The 25,519-nt window shown below is 41.4% G+C and overlaps 1 protein-coding gene across 2 annotated transcripts in view; it reads left to right on the forward strand.

Moving 5' to 3' along the window:
- The window catches only part of DTX4 (deltex E3 ubiquitin ligase 4), a 44,523-nt gene that overhangs the window by 15,794 nt on the left and 3,210 nt on the right, over positions 1–25,519 (forward strand). Inside the window, exons 1-8 of one of the 2 annotated variants that reach the window (XM_026683773.2) lie at positions 5,205–5,280; positions 8,897–9,641; positions 15,196–15,257; positions 16,298–16,459; positions 20,314–20,375; positions 21,774–21,926; positions 24,360–24,521; positions 24,938–25,027. In XM_026683773.2, coding sequence (XP_026539558.2) covers positions 9,004–9,641; positions 15,196–15,257; positions 16,298–16,459; positions 20,314–20,375; positions 21,774–21,926; positions 24,360–24,521; positions 24,938–25,027 — 1,329 coding nt within the window. In that variant the 5' untranslated portion in view covers positions 5,205–5,280; positions 8,897–9,003. Of the gene's footprint in view, positions 1–5,204; positions 5,281–8,896; positions 9,642–15,195; positions 15,258–16,297; positions 16,460–20,313; positions 20,376–21,773; positions 21,927–24,359; positions 24,522–24,937; positions 25,028–25,519 lie in introns of those variants that run through there. The other variant, XM_026683772.2, reaches the window with a different exon arrangement.

Raw genomic sequence — 25,519 nt, forward strand, 5'->3', positions numbered from 1 at the left:
TGAGAAGTAGAATGCAGGAGGAGGTTATTAAATTTATGTTGAAGGAGGGGCTGGTGTCAAACACAAAACAGTTTTTGTAATTGCACAGTGGAACATCACTCCCACTCCCCCTTTCCAATTTCCCATATCCAGGCAGTCCTTTCCAGCTTGACTTTGGTGCTAAAAAAAGAGCTGGATGAGAAAGAAAGTATCTAGTCTGATGGGCATTTGGTGAAGCAAGACTTGTCATTTAATTAATGTCTTAACATTGCCACCAGAATACATCACTTATATTGGTGGAGCTCCACAATCCCTTGTTTTGTCATGTAAATAAACCATCTTTTTAACTACAGGTTTAAAGACCTTCCAGAAACCTGATCTCTTAGGAATAAGGTGGATTATACTCTTTATAAAGTAAATCATTATACGGTATAAACATGAGACCATTAGAATTCTCTCCTTCTGCCTGTTTGCTTTTCTTCAGAGATCTTAGAACATTGAAACTGAGTGAACTGAGGCAAAGGAAGCACTGTTACAACAACAAAGAGATCAGTTGCAATAATTGCATATAATTGAGGACTTATGGTGATCTTAAAACTTCCCCTGACAAAGAAGAAGCCATCTTTAATGAACAAGTAATTCTATGTGGGGGAGAAAAAGGAAAGGGGGGAAAGAGAATGGAGAATTTAAGACTTAAAAAAACAACCAAAGAAAAGAAAAATAATTTGAAAAATAAGTATAATACTGGAAAACAACAGAAAAGGGGAATACAGAAGAGAGAAATAGAGGTAGAGAGACAAGGGGGTAAAAAGGGGAGAGAGAAGAAGAGAGGGAAGAAGGAAAGAAAAAGAAGTTATAAAGGATCGGAGCAAGATATAGAGAAACAGGACCTATTTAGAGATAATGGGTGAAAATCTAACTGAAAAAGGGATTCTGTAAAGGTACATAAGATTGTATTGTTATATTAGTAATAGAAATAACTATAGAAAATTGGAAACAACATATGATTAAAATGAGGGATAAAATAGTGTAATTTAGTGAAATGTTTGTGAATAAAATAAGTGAAATAAAATAAATGAGAAAATTGAATTAGGAAGGAACGGGAACATTTTAATTAGTTAATGTTTTATAAAATATAAGTGAAGAGGGGCGGGGATTAACTATGGAAAGCTTATAATTGTTCCCATAGAAGTATGATATTTAATTGAAAAGTAATGTTAAAGATGTTAAGACTTTAATGAATATTAATATTAATGATAGAATTGAATTGGAATGGAATGTTGTTTTAATTATATACATTTATAATTTTTTTTTCTTTTTTTAAGAATACAGTGTGTATTTTAAGAATGTACCAAGCAGAATCCGAATTGAAGTTATATATTATATTGAATGTTACAACTTTAGGGAAAAGATATAAAGGCGTCATACTCCAATCAGTAACTACAGGAGAAATTTTGTTTAATGAGAAAAGATAATAATTGAAACAGGACAGACAAAAAATATAAATACAATGATTTGAATTGAGATGAGATGAGATAATTAAAATAAAATTGAGAAAATTAAAAGAGGGGAGAAGCTATGCAGAAAATGTAAAATAGTAATAAGATGGAATAGAATATAAAAATGAGCATGAACCTGAATTTGTGTCTGTACGAAGAAATGTAACCCGGGATTATGCTGCTTTCAAAAAAGATGTTTTATTTGTATTTTTTTTTCTCTTTGTGAAAACTCAAATAAAATTTACAAAAAAACAAACAAACCTTCCCCTGCCCTGCTTGGTTTATTTAAGACATTGAAGAAATGCCTTTTCTTTGGCATTTCTTAGCACCTCATGAAGGTAAAACTAGCTTCAGAAAGAATTTTGTTTAACCTTGCTCTTTTGCTCTTGTTCTTTGCAGCAAGAGCCTCTCGTATTTGTTATTTTGGCAAGAAATGTACTATACTCCAAAGAGTTACCCCAATAGACTATCCCAGGTTAAATGATTGTCAAAATAAGCAATATCTTGGCAGCTGTTAGCTACATCACTGTTGGCTTAGTTTTTCTTCCTTGGATCGGGATTGAGAAGATGAGACAGCAAAACAGCTGCCAATCAAACGTGGTTGTCAAAATATTTCCAGTCCCATGATGAGAGCAGGGAGAGCCAGTTTTTGCTTCTCAGGGTAAATGTGGAAACAACTGATGTGTTATTCTAATAAATGTGTGTTCCTAACCTGTGTTTGTTTAAATTACATAGAGCAGCCCAATTTGGAAGATGAATTTATGGATGAGATGAAAGACTGATTAACCAATTCATCACTTGCTGATTCTCCCTCATAAATCACGTCCCTTCTAGTTTCTGTTCTACCCAAGCTGAACTCTTGGAGAATTTGTAGTCCAGCTTGGGGAGGTTTTTAATGTATATGTGTATGCATATATTATTTTATATTCTACCCCTCTTCCCTGTTGGAATTCCACCCAGGAGACATGCTTAATTTCAGAAGGAACTTCAGATACTCTAATACCATGGGGTTAGATGCAGCAGAGAATTGACAGAGAAGGGAATGGTGTTTGGAAGTTTCTACATACTTTGGTAAAGATAGCCTGAAGTAGAAAATAGGAGCTCCATTTCAGCTTTGGTCTTTTAATGCATCTTCTTTTTACTATTATTGCATGCAAAATTGTCCAAGTAATCCCCAAGGAAGCTCTATGTCAACTCCAACCTTCCTGTTTAAGGGAAGGATAAATTATACAGTACTTTATAGTATATTTATAAGCAACCACGATTTATACACAGTACTTATTTTCTTGATGTTGAATTTAAAAGAAATAGGCTAAACCTTGACTGATTGGAATAGTCTGTAATGCCAGTATTCAAGTTTGTCATGCTGTATTGATGTTGCCAAATAAAATCATGTCAATTTGTGTAGAATAGCCATTGAGGGATATAGAAGAAAAGTCCATAGTGCCCTCAAATTTAGGAGGAAAAGCATGTCACGGGAGCTGGAGATTACTTCACTGGATGCAACGGAATAGCTAAAGTGATTAGAATTTAAATTGGGATGAAATAGGGGAGGGGGAGGGAAAGACAGGGCAGTTATGCAGGAACAAATTACACGTGAGATAGATTTACAAGTGTCTTATTCCCTAACAGTTGTAGTTTGTTAAAAACTTGTTGTGTTTGTTGAATTCTTCTGAGATAGCCTGAAACATTGTATTATATGTGACTTGAATAGTCTCTTGCTCAATGGTACTGCTAAAGTTTCTTTCCCCCCTCCCCCTAAAAATGATTACAGGTAGTCCTCAACTTACAACAGTTCATTTAGTGACTATACAAAGTTACAACGGCACTGAAAAAAGTGACTTATGGCCATTTTTCACACTTATGACCATTGCCACATCCCTACGGTCATGTGAGTTACATTTGGATGCTTGACAACTGACTCATATTTATGATGATTACAGCATCCTGGAGTCATGTGATCCCATTTTGCGCCCTTCTGACAAGCAAAGTCAGTGTGGAAACCAGATTCGCTTAACAACCGTGTTACAAATTTAAGAACTGCAGGTATTCACTTAACAAATGTAACAAGAAAAGTCATAAAATGGAAAAAACTCACTTAACAAATTTCTCACTTAACAACATAAATTTTGGGCTCAGTTGTGGTTGTAAGTTGAGGACTACCTGTACTAGCTTTGTGCTAAGGAATTTTCCTCCTCCTCTTTTCAACCCAGGAAGGAAAAAGAAAAAGCAGATCCCTTGTTTTCTTTTTTGTCTCTGACACTTCATGGATGATCCCCCAAATATAGATAGACAATCTCCAAAATTACAACTTTGTTTTCTTTTGATTTGCTAAATTCCTCAGTGACTGGGTTAAAAAATCCTTGATAATTCTGGAATTAGAGGGGTAACAAGAATTCCTGCCAAGCAGGGGGAACATTAAGCAACTTGGCTTTATCTTCCTCCCCTTCTTTCTTCAACACAAACCACACCAGCTTCCATCACACCAGGTCAGCAGTTGATAGCAGATTCTGGTATATTTATACATTAATTGGTCCATGATTCAAATCTTTCCTCTGAACCCAACCTGCAAATTCTTCTGAAGTTTTGCATCTACCGGTTTTCTCCAATGCCGCTTGAAGAGCGATTTCCATTTCTGTGTTTAGATCGAGCCTGTTCTCCCCCTCCCCTCTTTCCAACTTTTTTTAGGCAGACTCTTATAAATATCAAGATTATAATTCATTTTCTTCACTGAATTTTGCTGCAGTGTTGTTCTTAATGCTCACCTAATGCTTAAAGATTCTAATTCTGTTTAGTAACGTTCTCTTGTATATGTGCAATTCCAGTATCATTGATGAATTTATTTGGGTTCTTCTGTAATTAAAAAAAAAACAAAAACAAACCCTACCACTTTCAGATCTGTGACTGTTGCCTTTTGGGTGGCAAATTTTTATTACGTATTCATGGTTCAATGTCACAAGATCCTGCATATGTAGCTGTGTAAGATAGATGGATAGATCTGAAAGGGGAGGAGGGATAGGTAGGTTGGTGGATAGAGATAGGTAGGTAGGTAGGCAGACAGGCAGGCACATTGACAGATCTGAGGCAGAGAGAGAGAGAGATGGGTAATTCTTGTTTAGTGACCACAGTTGGGATTGTCAACTCGGTTACTAAGCAAAACAGCCACTAAGGGAAACCTAACCTCTCACATATAAGGGCTGTGGATTATGATTTCAGAACCATAATAATCAGATTATCCTTAAACCTATTAACTGACTCTACAGGCATAGATAAAATACTAGAATTCTCATTAGCTAGTTTTCTGGATGAAATAGGTTAGCATTTTCAGAAGGCTGCCTCTGTCTTATCTGGGGACTACAGGGTATAATTATTGAACTATAAAATGAATTTGCAACCTCCTGAGATATATCTGTTACTATAATAGTCAGGGATTTCATTGCTACTATTTATGGTAATTAATCTATTGCAGTTCTCTATTCTTCTGAACCAACCTTTAGGGAGAGAGGAATGGCAAGCTAGAGTTTTTGAAATAAAGCTTTAAAAAACCATTACAGTTGTCTGGAAGACATCAAGGGTGCACATTTTCTCCAAGCAACCAATTTTCTGCCAGTCTTTGCTACTGGCAAAATAATTTTGGGAGACCAAGGGTTAATTCCAGCCTGGAACTTCAGTGCAGAGGTTATCCCCTATGGCTTGTATAAATATTTGCCACTGGGTGTGATCTCTATATTATCCCGGCTCTGATCATCTGATGGGGCCCTCGGTTATATAAACACCACCGCCCAGGGTTGATGCTGAGATTGTGAGTAGTTCGCATTAACAGTATAATGCTATTTATCTAATAATAGTTATTTACTTGACACTCCAGGTGATTTTTATCCAAGAGGAATAAACTGTATTTAGCAAAAGGTTCATAGGTGGAACAGGAGATAAATTTCCTTATTTTTCTGCCAATGTTTATTTTTTTTTCTCCTCCTCCAATGCTTTGTTATTATTTCAGCAGTTCCTAAGGGGAGGGGGTCAGATTATTCATTTGAAAGACTGAAACACTGAGAACTGAACATGGATCACCCCTCTTTAACTTTCAAAGGGTCCCGAGTGCTCTGTAGCATGAGCAGTCATTGAGAGCAGACACAGAGGACATGAGGATTGAGAGGCAGAGGGTCGCAGGGGCAAGGGCCAGCAAAACAGCAAATAATAAGTGACAGGAAGATGAAAACCATCTGTTTAGTTCCTCCTAAAAATGTGGTGCAGAGAAGAGAGGGAGCAATTATTTATTTATTTGATTTATTTGATTTGCCAATTGTTTACAAGATAATAAGTATAAGTGTATACATAGTTGTGAATACATGAAATGGGTACATATAAGAAAAATAAAAGAAGAATAAGAGAAACAATAGGACAGGGACGGTAGGCATGTTGGTGCACTTATGCACGCCCCCTACAGACCTCTTAGGAAAGGGGTGAGGTCAATAGTAGACAGTCTAAGGTTAAAGTTTTTGGGGTTTGGGGAAGAACCTACAGAGTCGGGTAGAGTATTCCAGACATTGACCACTCTATTGCTGAAGTCGTATTTCCTGCAATCAAGTTTGGTGCGGTTAACTTTGAGTTTGTATCTATTGTGTGCTCTTGTGTTGTTATGGTTGAAGCTGAAGTATTCATTGACAGGTAGGACATTGCAATGTATGATTTTATATACCATGCTTAAATCAGACCGAAGACGGCATAATTCAAGGTTTTCTAGTTCTAGAATTTCAAGTCTGATGGCATAAGGTATTCTACAACGAGTAGAGGAGTGGAGAACTCTTCTTGTGAAATATTTCTGGACTTTCTCAATTGTGCTAATATCAGATACGTAATGTGGGTTCCAGACTGATGAACTGTATTCGAGTATTGGTCTAGCAAATGTTTTGTACGCTCTGGTTAGTAGTGTGATATTACCAGAGAAAAAGCTACGTAGGATTAGGTTAACAACTCTTAATGCCTTTTTGGCTATGTAGTTGCAGTGGGCTCTAGCACTTAGATCATTAGAGGTGAGTATTCCAAGGTCCTTTACAGAGCTTGGGTCATCAACAAGATCTTGACTATTCAGCTTGTATTTTATTTTCTGATTTTTTTTGCCAATATGTAAGACAGAGCATTTATTTGTTGAGATTTGAAGTTGCCATTTGTTTGACCATTCTGATACATAGTCAAGATCTTTTTGTAGGGTAGCAGTATTGTCTGTGGTATTGAACAGCTTTACATCATCAGCGAAAAGAACGCAATTGCTCTTAATATGATCACAGAGGTCATTTATGTAGAGTATGAAGAGAGTTGGTCCTAGAACACTGCCTTGGGGGACACCACTATTGACAGGTACAGAATTTGATAGGACGCTCCCAATTTTGACCATTTGTTGTCTGTTTGCCAGGAATGCTTCTATCCAGTTATGCAGTTGTCCAGAGATACCATAGGATTTTATTTTTTAGGAGTAGTTTGTCGTGTACCACTGAATCAAAGGCTTTACAGAAGTCTATGTAGATTGCGTCTATTGCTTTGCCCTGATCGAGTTGTGTCGTCCATATGTTTTTGCAGTGTAAGAGTTGCAGATTACAGGATAGTTTTTTTCTGAAACCAAATTGTTTATTGGAGAGTAGGTTGTTTGTCTCTAAGTGGAGGATGATGGATTGGTTAATAATTGATTCCATGACTTTACAGGTGACGCAGCATAAGGAGATTGGTCTGTAATTTTCAACTAGGCTTGGGTCTCCCTTTTTGAAGATGGGGATGACTGTGGCTTGTGACCATAGGTTAGGCAAGGAGCTGGTCCTGAAAGATTTTTCAAAGATTATGCTTAGAGGTTTGGCTATGGCAGTGGATAGCTTTTTTAAGAAGTAGGCACATATTCCATCCGGTCCAATAGATAGAGATGGTTTTAGATTGCGTAGTGCTTTTTCAACATTGTCTTCTGTAAAATCGATATGTATTAGATCATTGTTGTTATCTGTGGTACAGCTAGGAAATACTGGGCATGATCCATTGCTGTTTACAAATTGCTGAGCCAAAGAATGTGTTAAAGATGTTGGCTTTAATGGTGTTGTCGTTGCAGTCTTTACCATCAGGTCCTATCAAGGGTGGGATGGACCTTGAGTCTTTTAGTTTGTTGTTTACAAAATTGTAAAAAGCACGGGTGGAATTGGTGCTTAGAAGGTTTTCCTCTTGTTTAATGTGATAATTGGTGCATTCGGTCTTTATCTGGTGGCATAAATTTTTGTATCGGCTTTTGAAATTGGCAACGTGACCAGATTTGTTTTTCCGCCAGAGTGATCTCTTTTTGGATTGAAGTTTCCTTATTGTTATGGGTAATCTGCTTTTTTGTTTTGTTTTGGGAGTTGTTGTTGGTACATATAGTTTGATGACTCTTTTGACTTCAAGTAAAAATATGTTGTAATGGTCTTCAACAGTATTGCATCCAGTGAATAGAGATTGCCAATCAAGGGATGAGAGATCGTTGTCTATAAGATTACCACTCAGAGAGACTTGTGTATGACACATATATGGCGAAGTAAAAGTGTGGAGACAGCATGCATTCAATCTGGGTTCTGTGACCCCAATAGAGGCATTCTCTTACATTCTGGTGAGAGAGAAGTTCCCTGAGGTTGGGCTCCAGCACGAGTCCGAAAGCTCGGAAGACTAAACCTCTGTTCCTGGTGACCGACTCAGATTGGATCCTGCAACATCCCCTCACTTCTGTAGGAAGGATTTCAGGGAGAGAGAGACCTTTCGTCAAATCTCTCTTTCCTTCCACACCTCAATCTTAGCATTAATGCCACATGTTCTGTGGGGAAGATCCAAATAATAATAAGTGGTAACTTATATTCTTAGCTAACTTGTATCCAGATAGCATGTGTTTTCAGTATTATGGGAGCCACACAATTTCAAATGTTTCAATCATAGTTATGTGGTCTTATGGTCAGCCAGATCATGGAGGTCAAAGGAAGGGAGGAGAAAAAAGGCTATCCCTTTGCATAGCCAAAGAGTGCACAGAAAGGAAATTGAGTCAGTAAACTAGTTCAGTTGTGTTGATATTTGTCCTCAAAACTCATTTGTCAGGAAATTCTGTTGTTCCCTTCCCTGTTTATGCACGGATCTTCAGCATAACTCCACATCTATGATGAACTTGTAAACTTGGAAATAATAGCATTTGGGCGGTCATGTGAGAAGCAGATTAAACAGAGCTTAAACATTGCATTTGGTTTAGTTGCCTCTTTAGGGGATAAATGTGAAAGCACATGATGTTTATTACTGTGCCACATTTTTTCCCTCTTAGTTGGCTAAAACTCTGAGGTGCTTCTTTCCTATGCGTGATTTTCTAGGATGCTTGAAGTAATGTTGCCTTTTTTTTAAACATTACTTTCCCATTTCTTCCTTTGCAGGGACCATCCGCCCAGTGCGGCGCAGCTATTATGACCCCTCCTCAGCCCCAGGCAAGGGTGTGGTATGGGAGTGGGAGAACGACAACGGCACCTGGACCCCCTACGACATGGAGGTGGGCATTACCATCCAACATGCCTATGAGAAGCAGCACCCTTGGATTGATCTCACTTCCATTGGGTTCTGCTACATCATTGACTTCAGCACGATGGGGCAGATCAACCGCCAGACCCAACGCAAGCGCCGGGTCCGTCGCCGCCTTGACATGGTCTACCCACTGGTCACAGGCACCTTGCCCAAATCTCAGTCGTGGCCGGCAAGCCCTGGTGCAGCCAATGTGCCTCCTGCTCCTGCTTGTACTTGTCCACAATGCCTTCTTGTCATGAGCATAAAGGCAACAGTGGCAGCTGGGAGCAATGGAGGAATGGGAGCGGCAGCTAGCCAGCAGCCTCAGCCTCCACTGCCACGTAAAGCGGTCTCCCTTTCTGGCAGCGCCAAAATCCCCACGGCGGCATCGGTTCACAAACCACAAGATGGAACAGCCACCATGCGTAGCTCTCTGAAGACCCTCGCGTCCCAAGTGAGCCGAAGGCAGGCAGTTAGCACACCTGCCCTCACCACAAGCAACTCCCCTGCCAGTCCTCCTAATGCCAACGGCAAAGTGACACACACCAGCCTTAATACATTGAACCGAACCAATCTGCAGCGCCTGGCCATCGCACAGTCCCGTGTGCTCATCGCCTCAGGGTAAGCGCTCTTTTTTGTTATTACTTAGGCCTTCAAGTCAGTGTTGATTCCTGGCAACAGCCCAGACTTTTCCCTGCAGTTTTCCTAGCAAGACTTTTGCAAGTGGTTTGCCATTGTCTGCTTCCTAGGGCTGAGAAAGAACGACTAGCCCAAGATCATTCAGTTAGCTTCGTGCTTAAGGCACCATTAGAACTCACAGACTCATGCTCCAGCTGGTGTCTTAACCATTGCACCAAACTGCCTTTAACTCAGTGGTGGTAACCGAGCCGGTAGTGGCGATGAGCAGCAGAGACCGAACCGTTTCTCTCCAATGTTCTGCTGTTGGGCCAGGCTCCCATACTAATCTTTATGTCCTGCTTTTGAAGCGCAGCTGCTTTGCGTGGCAAGCAGAAGCGACAGGGAGAGTGCAGGATTGCAGGAGGTGAGTTGGGAAGTCTCTGCACAAAGTGTGTGTTTGGCATGCGTGCACACAAAAAGTGTGCGCATGCGTGCAAAGCACACCCACAAAGCTACGCCCACCGAACCAATGGTAAAATTTTTTTGAAACGCAACTGCTTTAAGTGCTTGTTTACCACTCCTAATACTACATGTTGGCATCCCTCTTCCTACTCACATGGAGGCATGCAGTGTGTGCCCAATATTGTTTTTCCATTATCCATATTTAGACCATGAGTAGGTCACCTCTGTTCCTGGAATATTGCAGATGGACCTTTCCCAATTCAATGCTCCCTTGATTTAATAGATTAGAGTGGCTATAGAAGTATGCAGGTAATACCATGTTTCTCACAAAATAAGTCCGGGCCTTATTTTTTTTTGACCCCTGAAAAAACGGGTAGGCCGTCTTTTTGGGGGTGACTTAATTTCCTCCCTCACCTAGAGGGGCCCATACGCACGTACCTCGCCGCGAGGCTGCTTCTATCGGCCGATGAAAGCTCCTAGAAGGCAGAGTCCCCAGCTGCTTCAGGGCGTGGTGTGGCTGCCCGTGTCCCCTCACCTTTAGGCAGTCTCTTTCGGGTGATGGAAGCTCCCCAATGCAGTCACCAGCCACTTGATCGGCGGTGAAGCGGCCTCGGGCGACGCACACACACACACACTCCTCTCGCTGCGAGGCTGCTTCTATCGGCAGACGCTCCCTTGAAGGCAGACTCCCCAGCCGCTTGGGCGGCGTGGCTGCCCGTGTCTCCTCGTCTTTAGGCAGTCTCTTTCGGGCAATGGAAACTCCCAAATGCAGTCACCAGCCACTTTGATCGGCGGTGAAGCGGCCTCGCAGCAGTGGGTGTGTGTGTGTGCCACGCCTCGCCCGAGCGGCTGGGGACTCTGCCTTCAAGGGAGCTTTCGTCTGCTGATAGAAGCGGCCTCGCGGCGAAGGAGTGTGTGTGTGTGTGCGCTCGCCCGAGGCCACTTCTACCGCCGATCAAGTGGCTGGTGACTGCACTTGGGAAGCTTCCATCGCCCGAAAGAGACTGCCCTAAAGGTGAGGGCACACGGGTAGCCACACCACGCCCTGAAGCAGCTGGGGACTCTGCCTTCAAGGGAGCTTTCGTCTGCTGATAGAAGCAGCCTCCTGGTGAGGAGTGTGTGTGTGTGTGTGTGTGTGCGTGTGCGCCCCGAGGCCGCTTCTACCGGCCGATCGAAGTGGCTGGTGACTGCATTTGGGGAGTTTCCATTGCCTGAAAGAGACGGCCTAAAGGTGAGGGGACATGGGCAGCCACGCCTTGCCCTGAAGTGGATGGGGACTCTGCCTTCAAGGGAGCTTTCATCTGCCGATAGAAGCAGCCTCACAGCAAGGGGAGTGTGTGTGTGCGCTCGCCCCGAGGCCGCTTCTACCGGCCGATCGAAGCTCCCTTGAAGGCAGAGTCCCCAGCCACTTCGGGGCGAGGCGTGGCACACACACACACTCCCCTCGCTGCGAGGCCGCTTCTACCGGCCGATTGAAGTAGCTGGTGACTGCATTTGGGGAGCTTCCATCACCCGAAAGAGATTGCCCTAAAGGCGAGGGGACATGGGTAGCCACGCCACGCCCTGAAGCGGCTGGGGACTCCGCCTTCAGGGAGCTTCTATCGGCTATCGGGGTATTCTAGCCTAGGCTACCTGCAGGGCACTCCTAAAGGCAAGTTTTCTCCCCATTCCCCCCGCTCTTCCCCCGCCCATTTCTCTTCACCTCGTGTAGTTCTAACAAATGATGTGAGAAATGGCGGGGAAAAGCATGGTTTGAATAGGCCTAAATTTGGGGGGCGGGGCTTAATTTCACCTCATGCGTAGAAATCATGCTGGGCCTTCCTATTGGTGGAGGCCGTATTGTTGGAGAAACACGGTATGTAATGCAATAAATTTGGAGAGAGTGTTGAGGGAGGTAATGCAGACAGATTCTGAGTCAAGTTAAATATCTGAACATAGGAAACATACTGCGTAGATTATAAAGTGTGGTTCAGTTTTGTCAGGGTTTATGAAGAGGAGCCCATGGAGGGATTCTGCTTGAAGACTACATTGCAGAATTTTGAAGAATGATATGTCAGGTGCTTTGGGAATAGAAACAAAAGTGGCTTCTGATTTTTGCTTACTGAAGAAACCCTAGCTGTATGTTGTGTGAGACACAACTTATTACAAAAGTAGGATATACTGAGAAGCTCTGAAGAAACAACAAACTTGACGGTTAAATAGAAGTCAGCTATTTGTAAATATATCTCGGCCCAAATACCAGCAGGATAGAAAATTCCTAAGGAAAACCTGGGACTGACATTGACTGACGCTCCCCATCAGTGCCCCTTCCTCTGTTCATCAAATCCCACAGACCCTTTGAACCATAAAACGGGGAAGCCTAAAAGCCCCTTTTGAATGTTAATGAGGAAGTGAAACATTCTTCTTCTTCTTTACTCTTCAGCTCTGGAGTGGGCTCCTATCAAAAGGCCCATACAATTTTTTTTTCAGGCTGCTGCCCAATCTGGAAGTTACCCCATCCTCAGCATCCTCCTCCTGCTAGGCCTCCCTTGACCAAAACACTCTTTCTTGGACATCTAATTAGCGTGTTCCTTCTCTTTTGTATGATTTTGCCATCAGCCGTCTGTTGCTGGTTGCTCCCCCCCTCTGCCCATGACCCTTTCAAAGACTTTCCCATGGAAGAGAGGAAGGGAGAAGGGGCCAAGGCGATGCTTCCCCAGAACAAAAGGCCCTGTGAATAACTGGGAGACACAACCAAGGTTTCAAGAGCTGAATGAGGAGAAGGCAGGCGAATGGGGAGGGCGGGACATGCCTCTCTCTTCAGATTAGAGGATTCTCTGTCTCCAGCTAGCTCCTTGATCTGTAACTACAGCAACCATTGTCCAGTTTAAAAGGTGCCCCACTTTGTCTATATCTCAGCCCTTTCTGTCTCATATATCTCCCATCTATGCCTATTCCAGAGGCCTTGATAATTGCTGCACTTCTGTCTCAGGAGTAAATTCAAGATTGTTCACTTTTGAAAGCAGGAACTTGTGTCTGGAATGTGACACTTTCTTGTGTTCCAAAGCAGATGTCAAGTTTTGTCAGAGGAACCTTGGAGCAATCCAGTGTCATGCAGGCTTCTATGGATTGGGTTGGTTTCTGCTGGTCTTGCAAAGCCGGCAGACTTAGTCCAGATTATTGATGCACATAATTTATAGTTAAATTATGTGCCATGAGAGTAAAGTTTGATTTTGCAGGAACGTTTATGTGGTGCTGTGAGCAAACAGGATCCCCAAAGGTTGTGGACACGATCTAAGAATGTTTTTTTCCCAAAACACATTGACCAAATTGTAGAAGTTTGTAGAAATTTATCTGCATGATACAAAGACGAAGAAACCTTTTCTAAAGGTTTTGTGGAACTATGATATTAAAACCACAATTGAGCCTAACATTTCTGTTGTTAAGTAAGACATTTGTTAAGTGAGTTGTGCCCCGTTTTGCAACCTTTCTCGCCACAGTTGTTAAGGGAACCACTGCAGTTGATAAGTTAGTAACATGGAGGTTAAGTGAATCTGGCTTTCCCATTGACTTTGCTTGTCAGAAGGTCACAAAAGGGGATCCCGTGACTCCTGGGATACAGCAACAGTCATAAATATGAACCAGTTGCCAAGCATCTGAATTTGATCAGATGAACATGGGGCTGCTACAAAGGTTGTGTGAAAAAATGGCCTTAAGTCACATTTTTCAGTGCTGTTGTAACTTTGAACGGTGAATAAATGAACAGCTGTAAGTCAAGGACTACCTGTATTTTTCATAATGTGGTCCTATTTTATGTTACATAATTTTTTTCCACCATGAATCTTGTTCATGTTCAAAACACAAAACTTTTTTTTGAAAGCCATTCTATGCATACTTCCATCTGTATCCATTTGTACATGTCAACATGGTTGTCCGCTACTCCTCGCATTCTCAGAGTATATTCAACATTAGGTAAAAATCTTGGTGGATCAGCTCAAGCATTTTGAGTCCAACACTGACCAACAATTTTGATTCAGGAAACTAACAAGAATGAATAGGAGAGCAACAGCTTTCCTGTCATTCTCTAGAAGCCGAGGTTTGATGTATGCCATTTGTGGTTCAGATTGCCATCACAGTGAATTGCAGTTGAGAGCTCAGTCTTTCATGCATTTGTCTAGTTCCCTTTTAAAACCATCAGATTTGGTGGCCATGTTCATGCCTGATGACAGCCAATTCCAGTGTTCACAGATTCGGTCAATGCCAATCTGATTATCAGTGCATGGGCAGAATTTGGGCATTGGAGAGTCGCACCAGAGTAGTGAATGAGTCTATGAAATGCATGAAAAAGCTCTTCACGGGCAAATTGGTATAAATTTCTGGGTGGGCACCTGGATGTCTTAGTAACATAATATCATCCTAACTTCAGGCAGAAGTTATAGATCTTAGAGAAATTCAGCTCTGAGATTAAGAATAGGAGGAAGAAAATATCCTGAAATTATTTTATTTTAAAAAAAAATTGTTTCCTATTGTTCCCATGGCCAGACAGTCCCTAAAACTCATCCTGTAATTCCTTTGGGTAGACTGATGATCATGACTGGAATAAGGTGATCACTATACATCTAACCATCTTTAAGGAGTAATGTGCTTATCACTGATTTTCCTATTGCCTATTAACAGGCTATTGACTGTTACCTACCCTCCTTTCAAGATCCATTTGCCTTGCTTGCCTTTCTCAGACTGGGTCTCCTAGCTCAACTAGGCTCTAGGGACAATGTTTGTGCCTTAGGCTGCTAGCAACCAAAGGCAGAGATGTAACCTGCCAGGCTAGATTGTCTAGGCCCTGGTACCTTTTAGGATATTAAAGAAAACATCCAGGGATCAATGAATAGGTGGAAACTTCTCTCCACCCTCTGTGTAGCGTGTACAGAAGGTACAGTGGATTCCTCTTTGTTCTCATAGTGTTCCACCTCCATCCTTCAGAGAATCCAAGGTTTGCTTTGACACCTGTTCACAGTCTCTTTCCATGTGTGCTTAATTCTCAGAGTCTCCAGCTTTTACGGAAATGCAGATTCATTTTCTAGCCATCTCTAATAACTTGTGTTTTATTCTCTCATAGAGTCCCTACAGTTCCTGTTAAAAACCTCAATGGCTCAAGCCCAGTCAATCCTGCTCTAGCAGGTAAGGGGACCAAAAATCCTATGGAACCAGAGCTACCATTAAGAATAGAATAGAATAGAATAGAATAGAATAGAATAGAATAGAATAGAATAGAATAGAATAGAATAGAGCAGAGCAGAGCAGAGCAGAGCAGAGCAGAGCAGAGCAGAGCAGAGCAGAGCAGAGCACAGAACAGAACAGAACAGAATAGAATTCTTTCTTGGCCAAGTGTAATTGGACACACAAGGAATTTGTCTTTGGTGCATATGCTCTCAGTGTACATATAGAAAAAATAAAATACATATAGCTCTTGATTGACCTAACTAAGGGGTCCTTAAGTGGGAAGATATTTTGAAACCCTGACTTCTGCAGGGTTTTTCCAAGATACACTGATGGAAGTGGGGAAAGGAACCAATTCTTTCTATTCCTTCAAGAAGTGGAAGAGGGATATGGAGCAAGTGCATGAATGAAGATGCGAGTTGTGGTGAGGAACAGAAAAAGGAAGGTGATGGTGATGATCTACAAGATGGGATGTTCAGTGCCCTTGTTGCTTGGGGATAGATAGAGACATACAGCGCAGCACATCTAAAAGGTAGAAGTTTTGGGAAAACTAGTGTACACCTGCCATAGGGAGGGAGTGCAACTTTAAAAGAGAAAAACATACTCATTTTAACTATGTGCTTAGGCTCAAACGTATCATTGTTGTGAATGTTAATAAATATTGATAATGGTTATGCATGTTTTAGAAGTTTGGATTTTAAAAAAAACCTCAAAGTTAATGCCTTCCAAATAAGTTAGCTTCCCAAACCCTGAGGCCAGCATGGCATTTTAGCCAACATTTGAAGAGGATATGACATTGTCATGAGATTGTTTAATCTCTCTGGTTTCCTTTAGTTTAAAGCATTATAAAAATTGGAACTGGCAAAGAGCCACCCTGCGATAAATGGGTAAAATAGCCTCATGGATGAAACAAGATTCTAGCTAACCCATAAGTGTAAGACAGAAATAAAGCAAAGGAAGAGGCTGTTTACAAATGCTTGGACCCTCCTTTCTCCTGCCAGGAATCACAGGGATACTTATGAGTGCTGCAGGGCTCCCTGTCTGTCTGACTCGACCTCCAAAACTGGTTCTGCACCCGCCTCCAGTCAGCAAGAGTGACATTAAATCCATCCCTGGCATCTCCAATACCTGCCGTAAGACTACCAAAAAGCAGACCAAGAAAGGTAAGAACCTGAGCTTCTCTCTTTCTTCCTATTGCCTCACCTCATTAGAATAACTGGAAGGGGCAGGTGTCCAAAATATACAAACTCATAAAGAGAAAGAATGTGCATTGTAACTTATTCAGACATCATACCAAACCAGATTTTGTGCTGACTTGAAGTTAGAAGCTGAAAGATACAGTAGTTTGAGGCGCCAGCTTTACCTTGGGGGGGAAAAAGAACAACAACAACAAAACAGGTTAAGCTTGCTGGGTCAACACCTGCACCTTCCTTTTCTGCCCCGGTGTGTGTCCCTGGCTGCTTATGGCTTTTGGCTGAGGGAGATCAGGTGTTCTGATTCTCTATTGTTTTTGGCTGGCTGCTTCTGGAGGGTGATGGTATATTCCTGTCTTTGGAGGGCTCGGTCTATGGACCTTTCCTCCTTCTCTTCTCTTCTGGTTTCTTGTAACTATCACTCAGGCATTGTTCCAACACGTTTTGTTCTCCTGCGCTGCCCCCCTCCCCGCTTCCATTTTGCGATCCCATCCACATGGGTTTCTGTATCCGGTGATGGTTGGACAGTGGCAGATATCCAACCAGTGTTCTTCCAAAATGCTCTTCTGCATTACCTAACACAGCAGATGATTTGTACTCCTCTGGCTCATGCTTTCCCAGCCAGCCGTAGTGAGCATGATGTATTGCACACTCTCTCTGGTATGCGGCTTTTCCTTTTTAAATTGACCTTTCTCCAAGGTGCGCCACATCTGCTTGACAAATAGTAAGCCTTACTTCCAGGTGACAATGGGGTAAAAGAGGTGTTAGAAGCCTGTGGTCCCTTGTGTGTCTGTGTAAAGAACACAGAATCACTGTCATTAGAGTGAGCGCACAAGTTTGCCGACCAGCCTTGTTAAAAGGCCACAAGGGCAGATGCACTCACCATGCTCCTTTCACAATAAAGAGCTAATGCTTAAGTTGTGCACTGCAACTCTGCTGTCAGTTGAGTGAGCGCCTTCCTTATCCACCCTGCGCAATGACATAGCCAGGCCTTCTTCAGGACAATCTGTAGCCATCTCGGCCCTTCAGATCTTCCAACACTGCACCCATCACTGCTGTAATTGATTCTCACCACTTTGCTGCTGGCCATTCTGTTCTTTGCTTTCCTTCCACCTTTCTCAAAGGGAGCACATACAGAGTACGGTTGTCTCATCAAGTATCTAGAGAATTGCGAACATCAGGGATAAGGGTCATTAGAGGTGGGTAATGTGTAGATATTGCGCAACCTCAAGTTCCACCTTTGATCACAGATCACATTTGATAGCAAAATAATGAAGCCAATGGTACAGTGTCTCACCTTTTAGAGGGGTAATGTTGTACAATTAATATTGTAAAGCTAGGGTGAGGGCAACCTTTCAGTAGCTGTTGTCCATATAATACTTTGTAGGAGAAGAGCTTAGGATGGGGGGAGGGGTAGACTGATATAAAGCAAGTGGAGAGATGTGGCACATATAGTTGAAACCACATTTTTCTGGTCCTTTTCCCAAATTTTGGGGTTTTTCTTTGGTTTTTAACTGCTAAGGCTATTTTGGGCTTCTGCTTCATCCCATGAACATTATTTTTGCCTCAAATAGCAGAGCAGTATTCAGCTGCTGTGGTTGGAGAGTGCTTTGAAGGCCAGAGAGAGGTTTGAGGCAACTCTTGAAACTTTTAAGTTGTTCACTCCTGCAAAATAACCTTGGTTGGGTTAGAATTCTTCACCGATGCTAGAGAATAATGTAAAAAGTGAGAAATTGTGCCTTGACTAATTAAGTGATGCAGTGCCATCTGTGAGTTGCCCCTCATATCCAGGGGGGAAAAAATCGAAAAGTGAGCAAAAACATAACATGTCCCTGTTCTACAAGATTCCATTGTCTGTTCTCTGCCCCAAGATATTTCCTGTTCTTAAGATAGGATAAGGTTTAGGTTTTTTTGTCAGATGAATCTGTTGTCTTTGTTTATCTATTGAAGACAAAGGCACGTTTTCCCCAGGGCACCGAGTAGAGATTCTTCTTTAAGTTTTGCTATCTCCTCAGTGCAGAGTTTAGTCACTCATCCGTGCAGCTGCACACAAAGGTTATGGGTATTATACATTCCTTCATAGAATTATACTCCTGAAAACAGCAGGGAGGCTAGAAGGATGAGGGCCATCATGTAAAGGAGTCAGGATTGAAACTGCTTAGCCTGACTTTGGTTTGCAGCCACCTTTCATCTGGAGGCACATTCAAGAATATTGCAACATCAGAAGGAGAGACAAACTGGCTCTCCCATACATGGGTGGGGTGTAATTTTTGACTCACTGTGGAGTTTGAGCAAGTTGGTATGATGATTTAACCTCCATTCTTCTTCTTGTTTCTTAATTTTTTAGAGGTGTAGACCTGATTGTTAGCCTATTTAAGATTAAAACAAGCACATTCTTTCTGTACCCTGCCGCTATGGCTGCTAATAGCAAAAGAGCTGTAGCTAGGTTAGAATACTGGGAAGCTTAAGGTTAAGAAGCCCACAGCAAAAGTTTTATCACTGTTTTTATTTTCTTTCTACTTAGCCTGCCTCTATGTATCATGCAGGTTTACATAGGGACGCAGCTTCAGTTAACATACATTAATGAGGACATTGCATAGTATAGGAGCATGGAGGCTCACAAGGTTAGGAAACTGGGCTGACAATCAGCAGGCTTGTGTTCAAGACCCATTGCAGGGCAGGATGAGTTCCCATCACATGCTCCAGCTCCAGCTGAAAGTGGGTGACCACAAGTAGATAAATGGGTGCTCCTTCAGCGAGCAACTTCATGGGACACGAAAGGAGCCTCCAAATGGGTGTAGTGCACCGAAGTGCTTTTGACACGGAAGAACAGAGTACAACATGTGTACTGTTGTACTCTGACAATAAAGGTAATAAGAAGAAGATTGCCTGGTATCATAGTTAGAATAAGGTGGTGTGCAACATGCAGTACTTCAACATACAGCTGTGTAGCTTATCTCTTTGGTGGATGTTTCCCCAGAATACCAAAGTGGCTAAATTTATATTGCGCTAAGCTTAAGTGCAATGAATTTGGTCTTTGTTTAGTATGTGATATGAACCCACCATTAACTGTGTTCACACACAACACTGCCATAGCTTCTGATTTTGGTTTGCCACTCAGAAATACTAGTTGATTGAATGTCTAGGCAGACTGTGGCCATGTTTCACAAACTATCTGACTTAGTAACACCTGAATTGATGCAGTACAGATAGTCTTCAACTTACAATCATTCATTTAGTGACCGTTCGAAGTGACAACGGCACTGAAAAAAGTGACTTGTGATCATGTTTCACACTTATGACTGTTACAGCATCCACATGGATCATGTGATCAAAATTTGGTCGCTTGGGAACTGGCTAGTATTTACGACTGCTGCAGTGTCCCAGTGTCTTCTGCCACTTTCTGAGAAGCAAAGTCATTGGGGAAGCCAAAACCGCTTAATGACCATGTTATTAACTTAACTGCAGTGATTCAGTTAACAACTGTGACAAGAAAAGTCATAAAATGGGCCAAAAATCACTTAACTCGTTTAACAGCAGAAATTTTGGATTAATGTGATCGTAAGTCAAGGCCTACCTGTATGTAAAACCAAAGGCTTGGGGAGAAAACCAAGCTCCACAAAGCTGCGGAATGGCACTTGCTCCCTCCCTCCCTCCTTCTCTGTCTCCGGCTCTGTCTCTGTCTCTCTCTCTTTTGTAATTCTTTTAAAACTTGTAACAAAGCACCTTCCTCCCTGCTTTCCATTTCCTGCCCTGTCTTCCATTTTCTTGATGGCTATCAGGAAAGAGATAAGTCAGTTTGCTCCTCTTGTTTTGATGTCTAGGTAAAACTACAGAGGAAGTTTTGAAAAAATACCTGCAGAAGGTACGCCATCCTCCAGATGAGGTATGTCTGGTTCTCTCTATATAGGGCATCTATTTCTGCAAGTGTAGGGAAGCCAAGTGTAGCAAAATAGTTATTGATGCAGAGCAATATGCTTAGTATGCAGATTTCAGGGGGAAAAATTAAACTGTAACTATTAGTGGTGCAGTATGCTGGTTAACTATATATTGCTGAGTAGCTTATCTCTTTGGTGGATGTCTCCCCAGAATACCAAAGTGGCTAAACTTATATTGCACTAACTTAAGTGCAATGAATTTGGTCTTTGTTTAGTATGTGATGTGAACCCATCATTAACTGTGTTCACACATAACACTGCCATTAAGTTTGGTTAACAAAATACAACACACACACACACCCTTCCCGTTTTGCCCTTGGTTTACAGTGAAGATGCAGGGAAGGCCAAAGTGTCTTGAGGAATTTTGGTGAGACGGAGAGGAGTAGAACCACTGCAGATGAGGCAGATAATGCTGACTTAGATGGTCAATTCAATATCCTCACTTCCACATGTAGCTTCCTCTCATTTTAATGTTGGGGATGGCAGTGGCAGATGAACTTCTTTTAGATGTATTGTGATGACTTGGGGTGTGACATAAAAATAACCAAGTCACAAAAATAGAAGAAAGTCCCTTTAATGCCTCCAACTTGGCCTCAGTGTCCAATTATCATCTGCTGGATATCAAACTCTTAAAGAAAACAGTTTACAGAGGGAGTAAATGCAGTCCGCACCCAAAGTAAAGTTAATTTGAAATAAAAAACCCAACACATCACTCTGAAGGAATTACTACGGCAGGCAAGGATGATTAACTGCAGATTTCTATCAGATAATGCAGCAACCACAGTTCGGAGGAAGCCAAAACACAGATAAGCTCTGATAAGAATGCACGCTTTGCTTCCAGCAACTTTGCCATGCGCAGTTTGTCCTTTTAACCAGTCCTCCCCAGCTGCAGCCCATGAAGGGGATCAGGGCCCCTTCCTCCCCTATAGACCACGCCACTCACGGTTCTCCCTTATCCGCTCCTCCCTGCATGCCCTAGGATGAAGAGGGGATGGGCCTGGGTCTTCCTCTGAATGCCCATCCAGCCTGTGCTCTTCCTCAGTTTCCTCCACAGCCACCGGAGCCACACTCCCACTCCCTATCAGCTGTTCCATGTCTCCCTCCGAGTCAGACTCCAACAGCGGCACGACATGTATCTATTTCCAAGGAGATCAATAAGACTCACACCTGTGTAACTTAATCTAAACTTAATCCAGTATTTCCCAACCTTGGCAGCTTGAAGATGAGTGGAGAATTCTGGGAGTTGCATAGTCCACACATTCTTCAAGTTATCGAGGTTGAGAAACACAGCTGCAGACCAAGGATTCTGATGCTTTCTCACCTAACAATTTCCTGCTTCTCTTTAGGACTGTACCATCTGCATGGAACGCCTCTCTGTTCCCTCAGGCTATAAAGGACCTCAGCCAGTCGTCAAGCCAGAATTGGTGGGCAAACTGTTCAAATGTGGTCACATGTATCACCTCCACTGCCTTGTGGCCATGTATAACAATGGCAATAAGGTGTGTTCCTGGGATAGGAGGGCAGAGTTGTGGTGTATTGCTGTTCTTTGGGGAAAGACTGGGAAAACCAAGAAACTTATTCAAGGCTGAATAGCTAGCAGTCTTCATATTTAAAAAAAATAAAGGCCTCTGGAGGATACTGTGACTCCATGCCAATCGTGGTGTTTTGTTCTGCATTTAAAGTGGGGGAAGACACAAGGGACAATTTGGAGCTTCAACAAATCCAATTTGTTAAATTCATAAGCTGAAGGGGAAATACATACCATAGTTTATTTGGCTTCCTCTAAGAAATGTTGCACATGCTGTAGGAAAAGTCTTCGTGCTGCTCATCTTTAATTGTGTTGTTGATTCTTACTGTATTTTAATCCTGGAAAACAACAAGTGTAATAAGAATTGGTTCTCTGAATTGGGATCACACAAGTGGCAGTATTTCCCCTTGCTTAGCAATCCCATGGATGATTTCTAATGATCACCATCTAATAAACAGTATTTTGATTTGCCAGTTATTGAGTTATGATTCTGTGATGGTACATCAATCTAAAAATCTCATTATTAATGCATTGTTTGAGAGAACAAGATTCTCAGTCTCTGGTTATATGCCAGTGTTTAGGCAGGATGTCTCTTAGCAGTTGAAGACTGCCTGACTTACCATTTTAAGAAAAAGCCACCATTTTAACTGCATTCTGTCATGGAAAAAAGTGATCCATGAAAAAAATGAACCAAAGCAGTAGAAATCGATTTTTTTTTTAAATTAAAATACTCCAAAACATTGACCACTGTGTCCCAGCCAATCAGACCAAGACACCAAATACAGATTTGCAAAGGACTGTATAGAAAAATATACATTATCAGACACAATTACTTACAGTTGTCTAGAGAGGAACCCCCCCTCCCCAACTCTATTTTAACAATAAAATAATCACATAAATCTAGATCTTAAGGCTGGTGCCTTAAGCTTCCACCCTTGATCTACATTCCTTCTCTACAATAAAGTACTAAATACTCCATTTACAAGCCTGGCATTTTTATGCCCTGTTATCCTGGGGGGTGAGGGTTATGCCCATTGAACTACATTGCCAAATCTTTCTTGATTATTTAATATAATTACATTGTACAGGAATATGATTTTAAACAGACAAAATCAACTTTTAACTAAGAAAACAAAACAAACAAACCCCACATTAACAGATGTGCTTTCAATCAATTTTTGAGCACATGTACATGGGAGTTGGATCACATATCACACTAAACTTACTTTGTTTTGGCTGTAGTTTAATGTATCCTGCAAACCATGGACTTGGGCTTATTTTATTCTTGATTTAAACATTAAAATTAAAACTGCATTTTATTTTTGATAAATATATATGTATGTGCATGTATATATACATATGCGTGTGTGTATATATATATATGTGGATGGATGGATAGATAGATGATAGATAGATAGATAGATAGATAGATAGATAGATAGATAGATAGATAGATAGATATAGAGCATATATATATATGTATGTGCATGTAAGGGTGAGTGTGTATATGTATTGCGTATGTATGTGTGTGTGTGTGTGTATTTCTTTTGAGAGAGGGCATGAGAGTTTCATTTTTTTAATGTGCGCTAGTATGTTTACACAAAAAAGGGACAATAAAGGTTATCTTATTTTAAGAGGAACAAACTAGAAAAAGAATCCAATTATGGCCTTTGCTTGTTTGCTGCTGAGATCTATTGTAGTGAGTCTAGTCAATAATTTACTCAAATCAAAGGCAAATTCTGATAATTTACCGTAATTGAAGAATCTGGTTTTTCCTGACTCAGAATTAAATTGAAACTTCAGAATTCACCAGCTCCCATTTGGGATCCATAGACAGAAAGACACCCATCTCTGAGTCTCCATTTAATAGTATTTTCAAGACTTTATAGCAGCTTCACTACTGTTCCCTGGGCTAAGAAAGAGGCTTTTTCTTGTCCGCTGAGTTCAAAACATTTTTGGACCTGTGAGGGTGGATTTAATTATTGAAGGAACATATTTTCTCTCCTTTTTAAAAATTCAATTCTCATGCTGCTTATTGAAACAAGGACTAATAATATTCTCATATTACATTTTAAAAGATAACTTGGCTCTGTGCTTAAAACTGCAAACTATGGTTGGAAGAATTTAACACATGTAGTTTGAATAAAATGCCTGGAGGGTCTAAATATGCAAATAGAGATAGAAGAGACCTTGTCTTCAATCTTCCTTAATCTACTTTTAGGTGGGTTTTTTTTTATTTGAGGATGTATGAAGTTATGAAGCATTCTGGACAGTGAGAGCTTATCTTTCCACTATTCCTTTACCACTTGTTATTTTACAGTGTTGGTGGTATAATTACTTAGTGTCATTTTGATGTTTTTTAAAATTCTGTGCTGGTGTTATTATTTATGTTCTTTGCTTTTAGGATGGGAGCTTGCAGTGTCCAACCTGCAAAACCATATATGGGGTGAAGACTGGCACCCAGCCTCCTGGAAAAATGGAATATCACCTCATCCCCCATTCACTGCCAGGACACCTTGACTGTAAAACTATCCGAATAATCTACAACATTCCACCAGGAATACAGGTGAGTTTCTAGGCAGGGGTCTTAAAAGGATTGCAATTGCAACTAAGACCATAGTGGGCAATGTGGTATTTAGATTTTAACTGTATTTTTTTTTTATCCTGCTCCTGTAAACCTTCTGTAAAAAGGTTTCAAACTATTCCTGGTGACTTCATGGTCATATCTTTCAGTTTTTCTGGGAAACAAAATAGAAACCTTTAGCCACCAGCTTCTTTCAAGATGTCTCCAGTCCATGTAGTCCAAGCCAACTTAGTTCTCAGCCCTTACAGTCTCAATGAGGCAATACCATCTGCTGAAGCTGAATTTTCTTGAGGCATATAAAAAAAAGAGGTTTTAGTTAATTTGTGTGATCGTTGACTCTGTTGGATGTGCACTGTCTTTTACCTAGAAAAATAATTATTATTTCCTGTTCTTTCTAGGGACCAGAGCATCCAAGTCCTGGAAAGAGTTTCACTGCCCGGGGTTTCCCTCGACACTGCTACCTCCCAGACAGTGAAAGAGGCAGAACGGTAGGAGACATCTTAATACTATAATAAATATAAAAATGTGTCTCTGGAACAAAGGTCTAGTTACCAAAAACAGTGTATTCTGTCTAGGGCACGAATGTGTCGTTGACAGACCTTAGAGAGTTTCTTCTGAACAACTTACACAATAGTAGCTTATGTTGTTTTGGATTCTATGAAGGAAATAGAGGCCTAGAAAGAAAAGAAGGATTGTGTTGTATTTGTTTCTAACCAACGGAGTAGTTGAGGGTGATGGAACACATATATGCACACATATATCCCCCTCCCACCCACAATTGAGAGTAATTCTATCTTAGCATTGGAGAAGAGGATCCAATTTGCCTAGGGAGAGTTTGCTTGTAGTTGAGTAAATAATTCAAAGCCAGTCAGTAAATGTCATGGTCTTCTCAATCCAACATCTTAATCCAACATCTTCCCTATTGAATGCTCCTTCCAATGTGCTTGATGTAACCAGGAGTATTCCCCTTTGGGAAGAGG

Source organism: Notechis scutatus, chromosome 1, assembly GCF_049901735.1.
Source record: "Notechis scutatus isolate UNSWTSFEM ecotype Mainland chromosome 1, rNotScu1.2, whole genome shotgun sequence".
NCBI classification, from domain to species: domain Eukaryota; kingdom Metazoa; phylum Chordata; class Lepidosauria; order Squamata; family Elapidae; genus Notechis; species Notechis scutatus.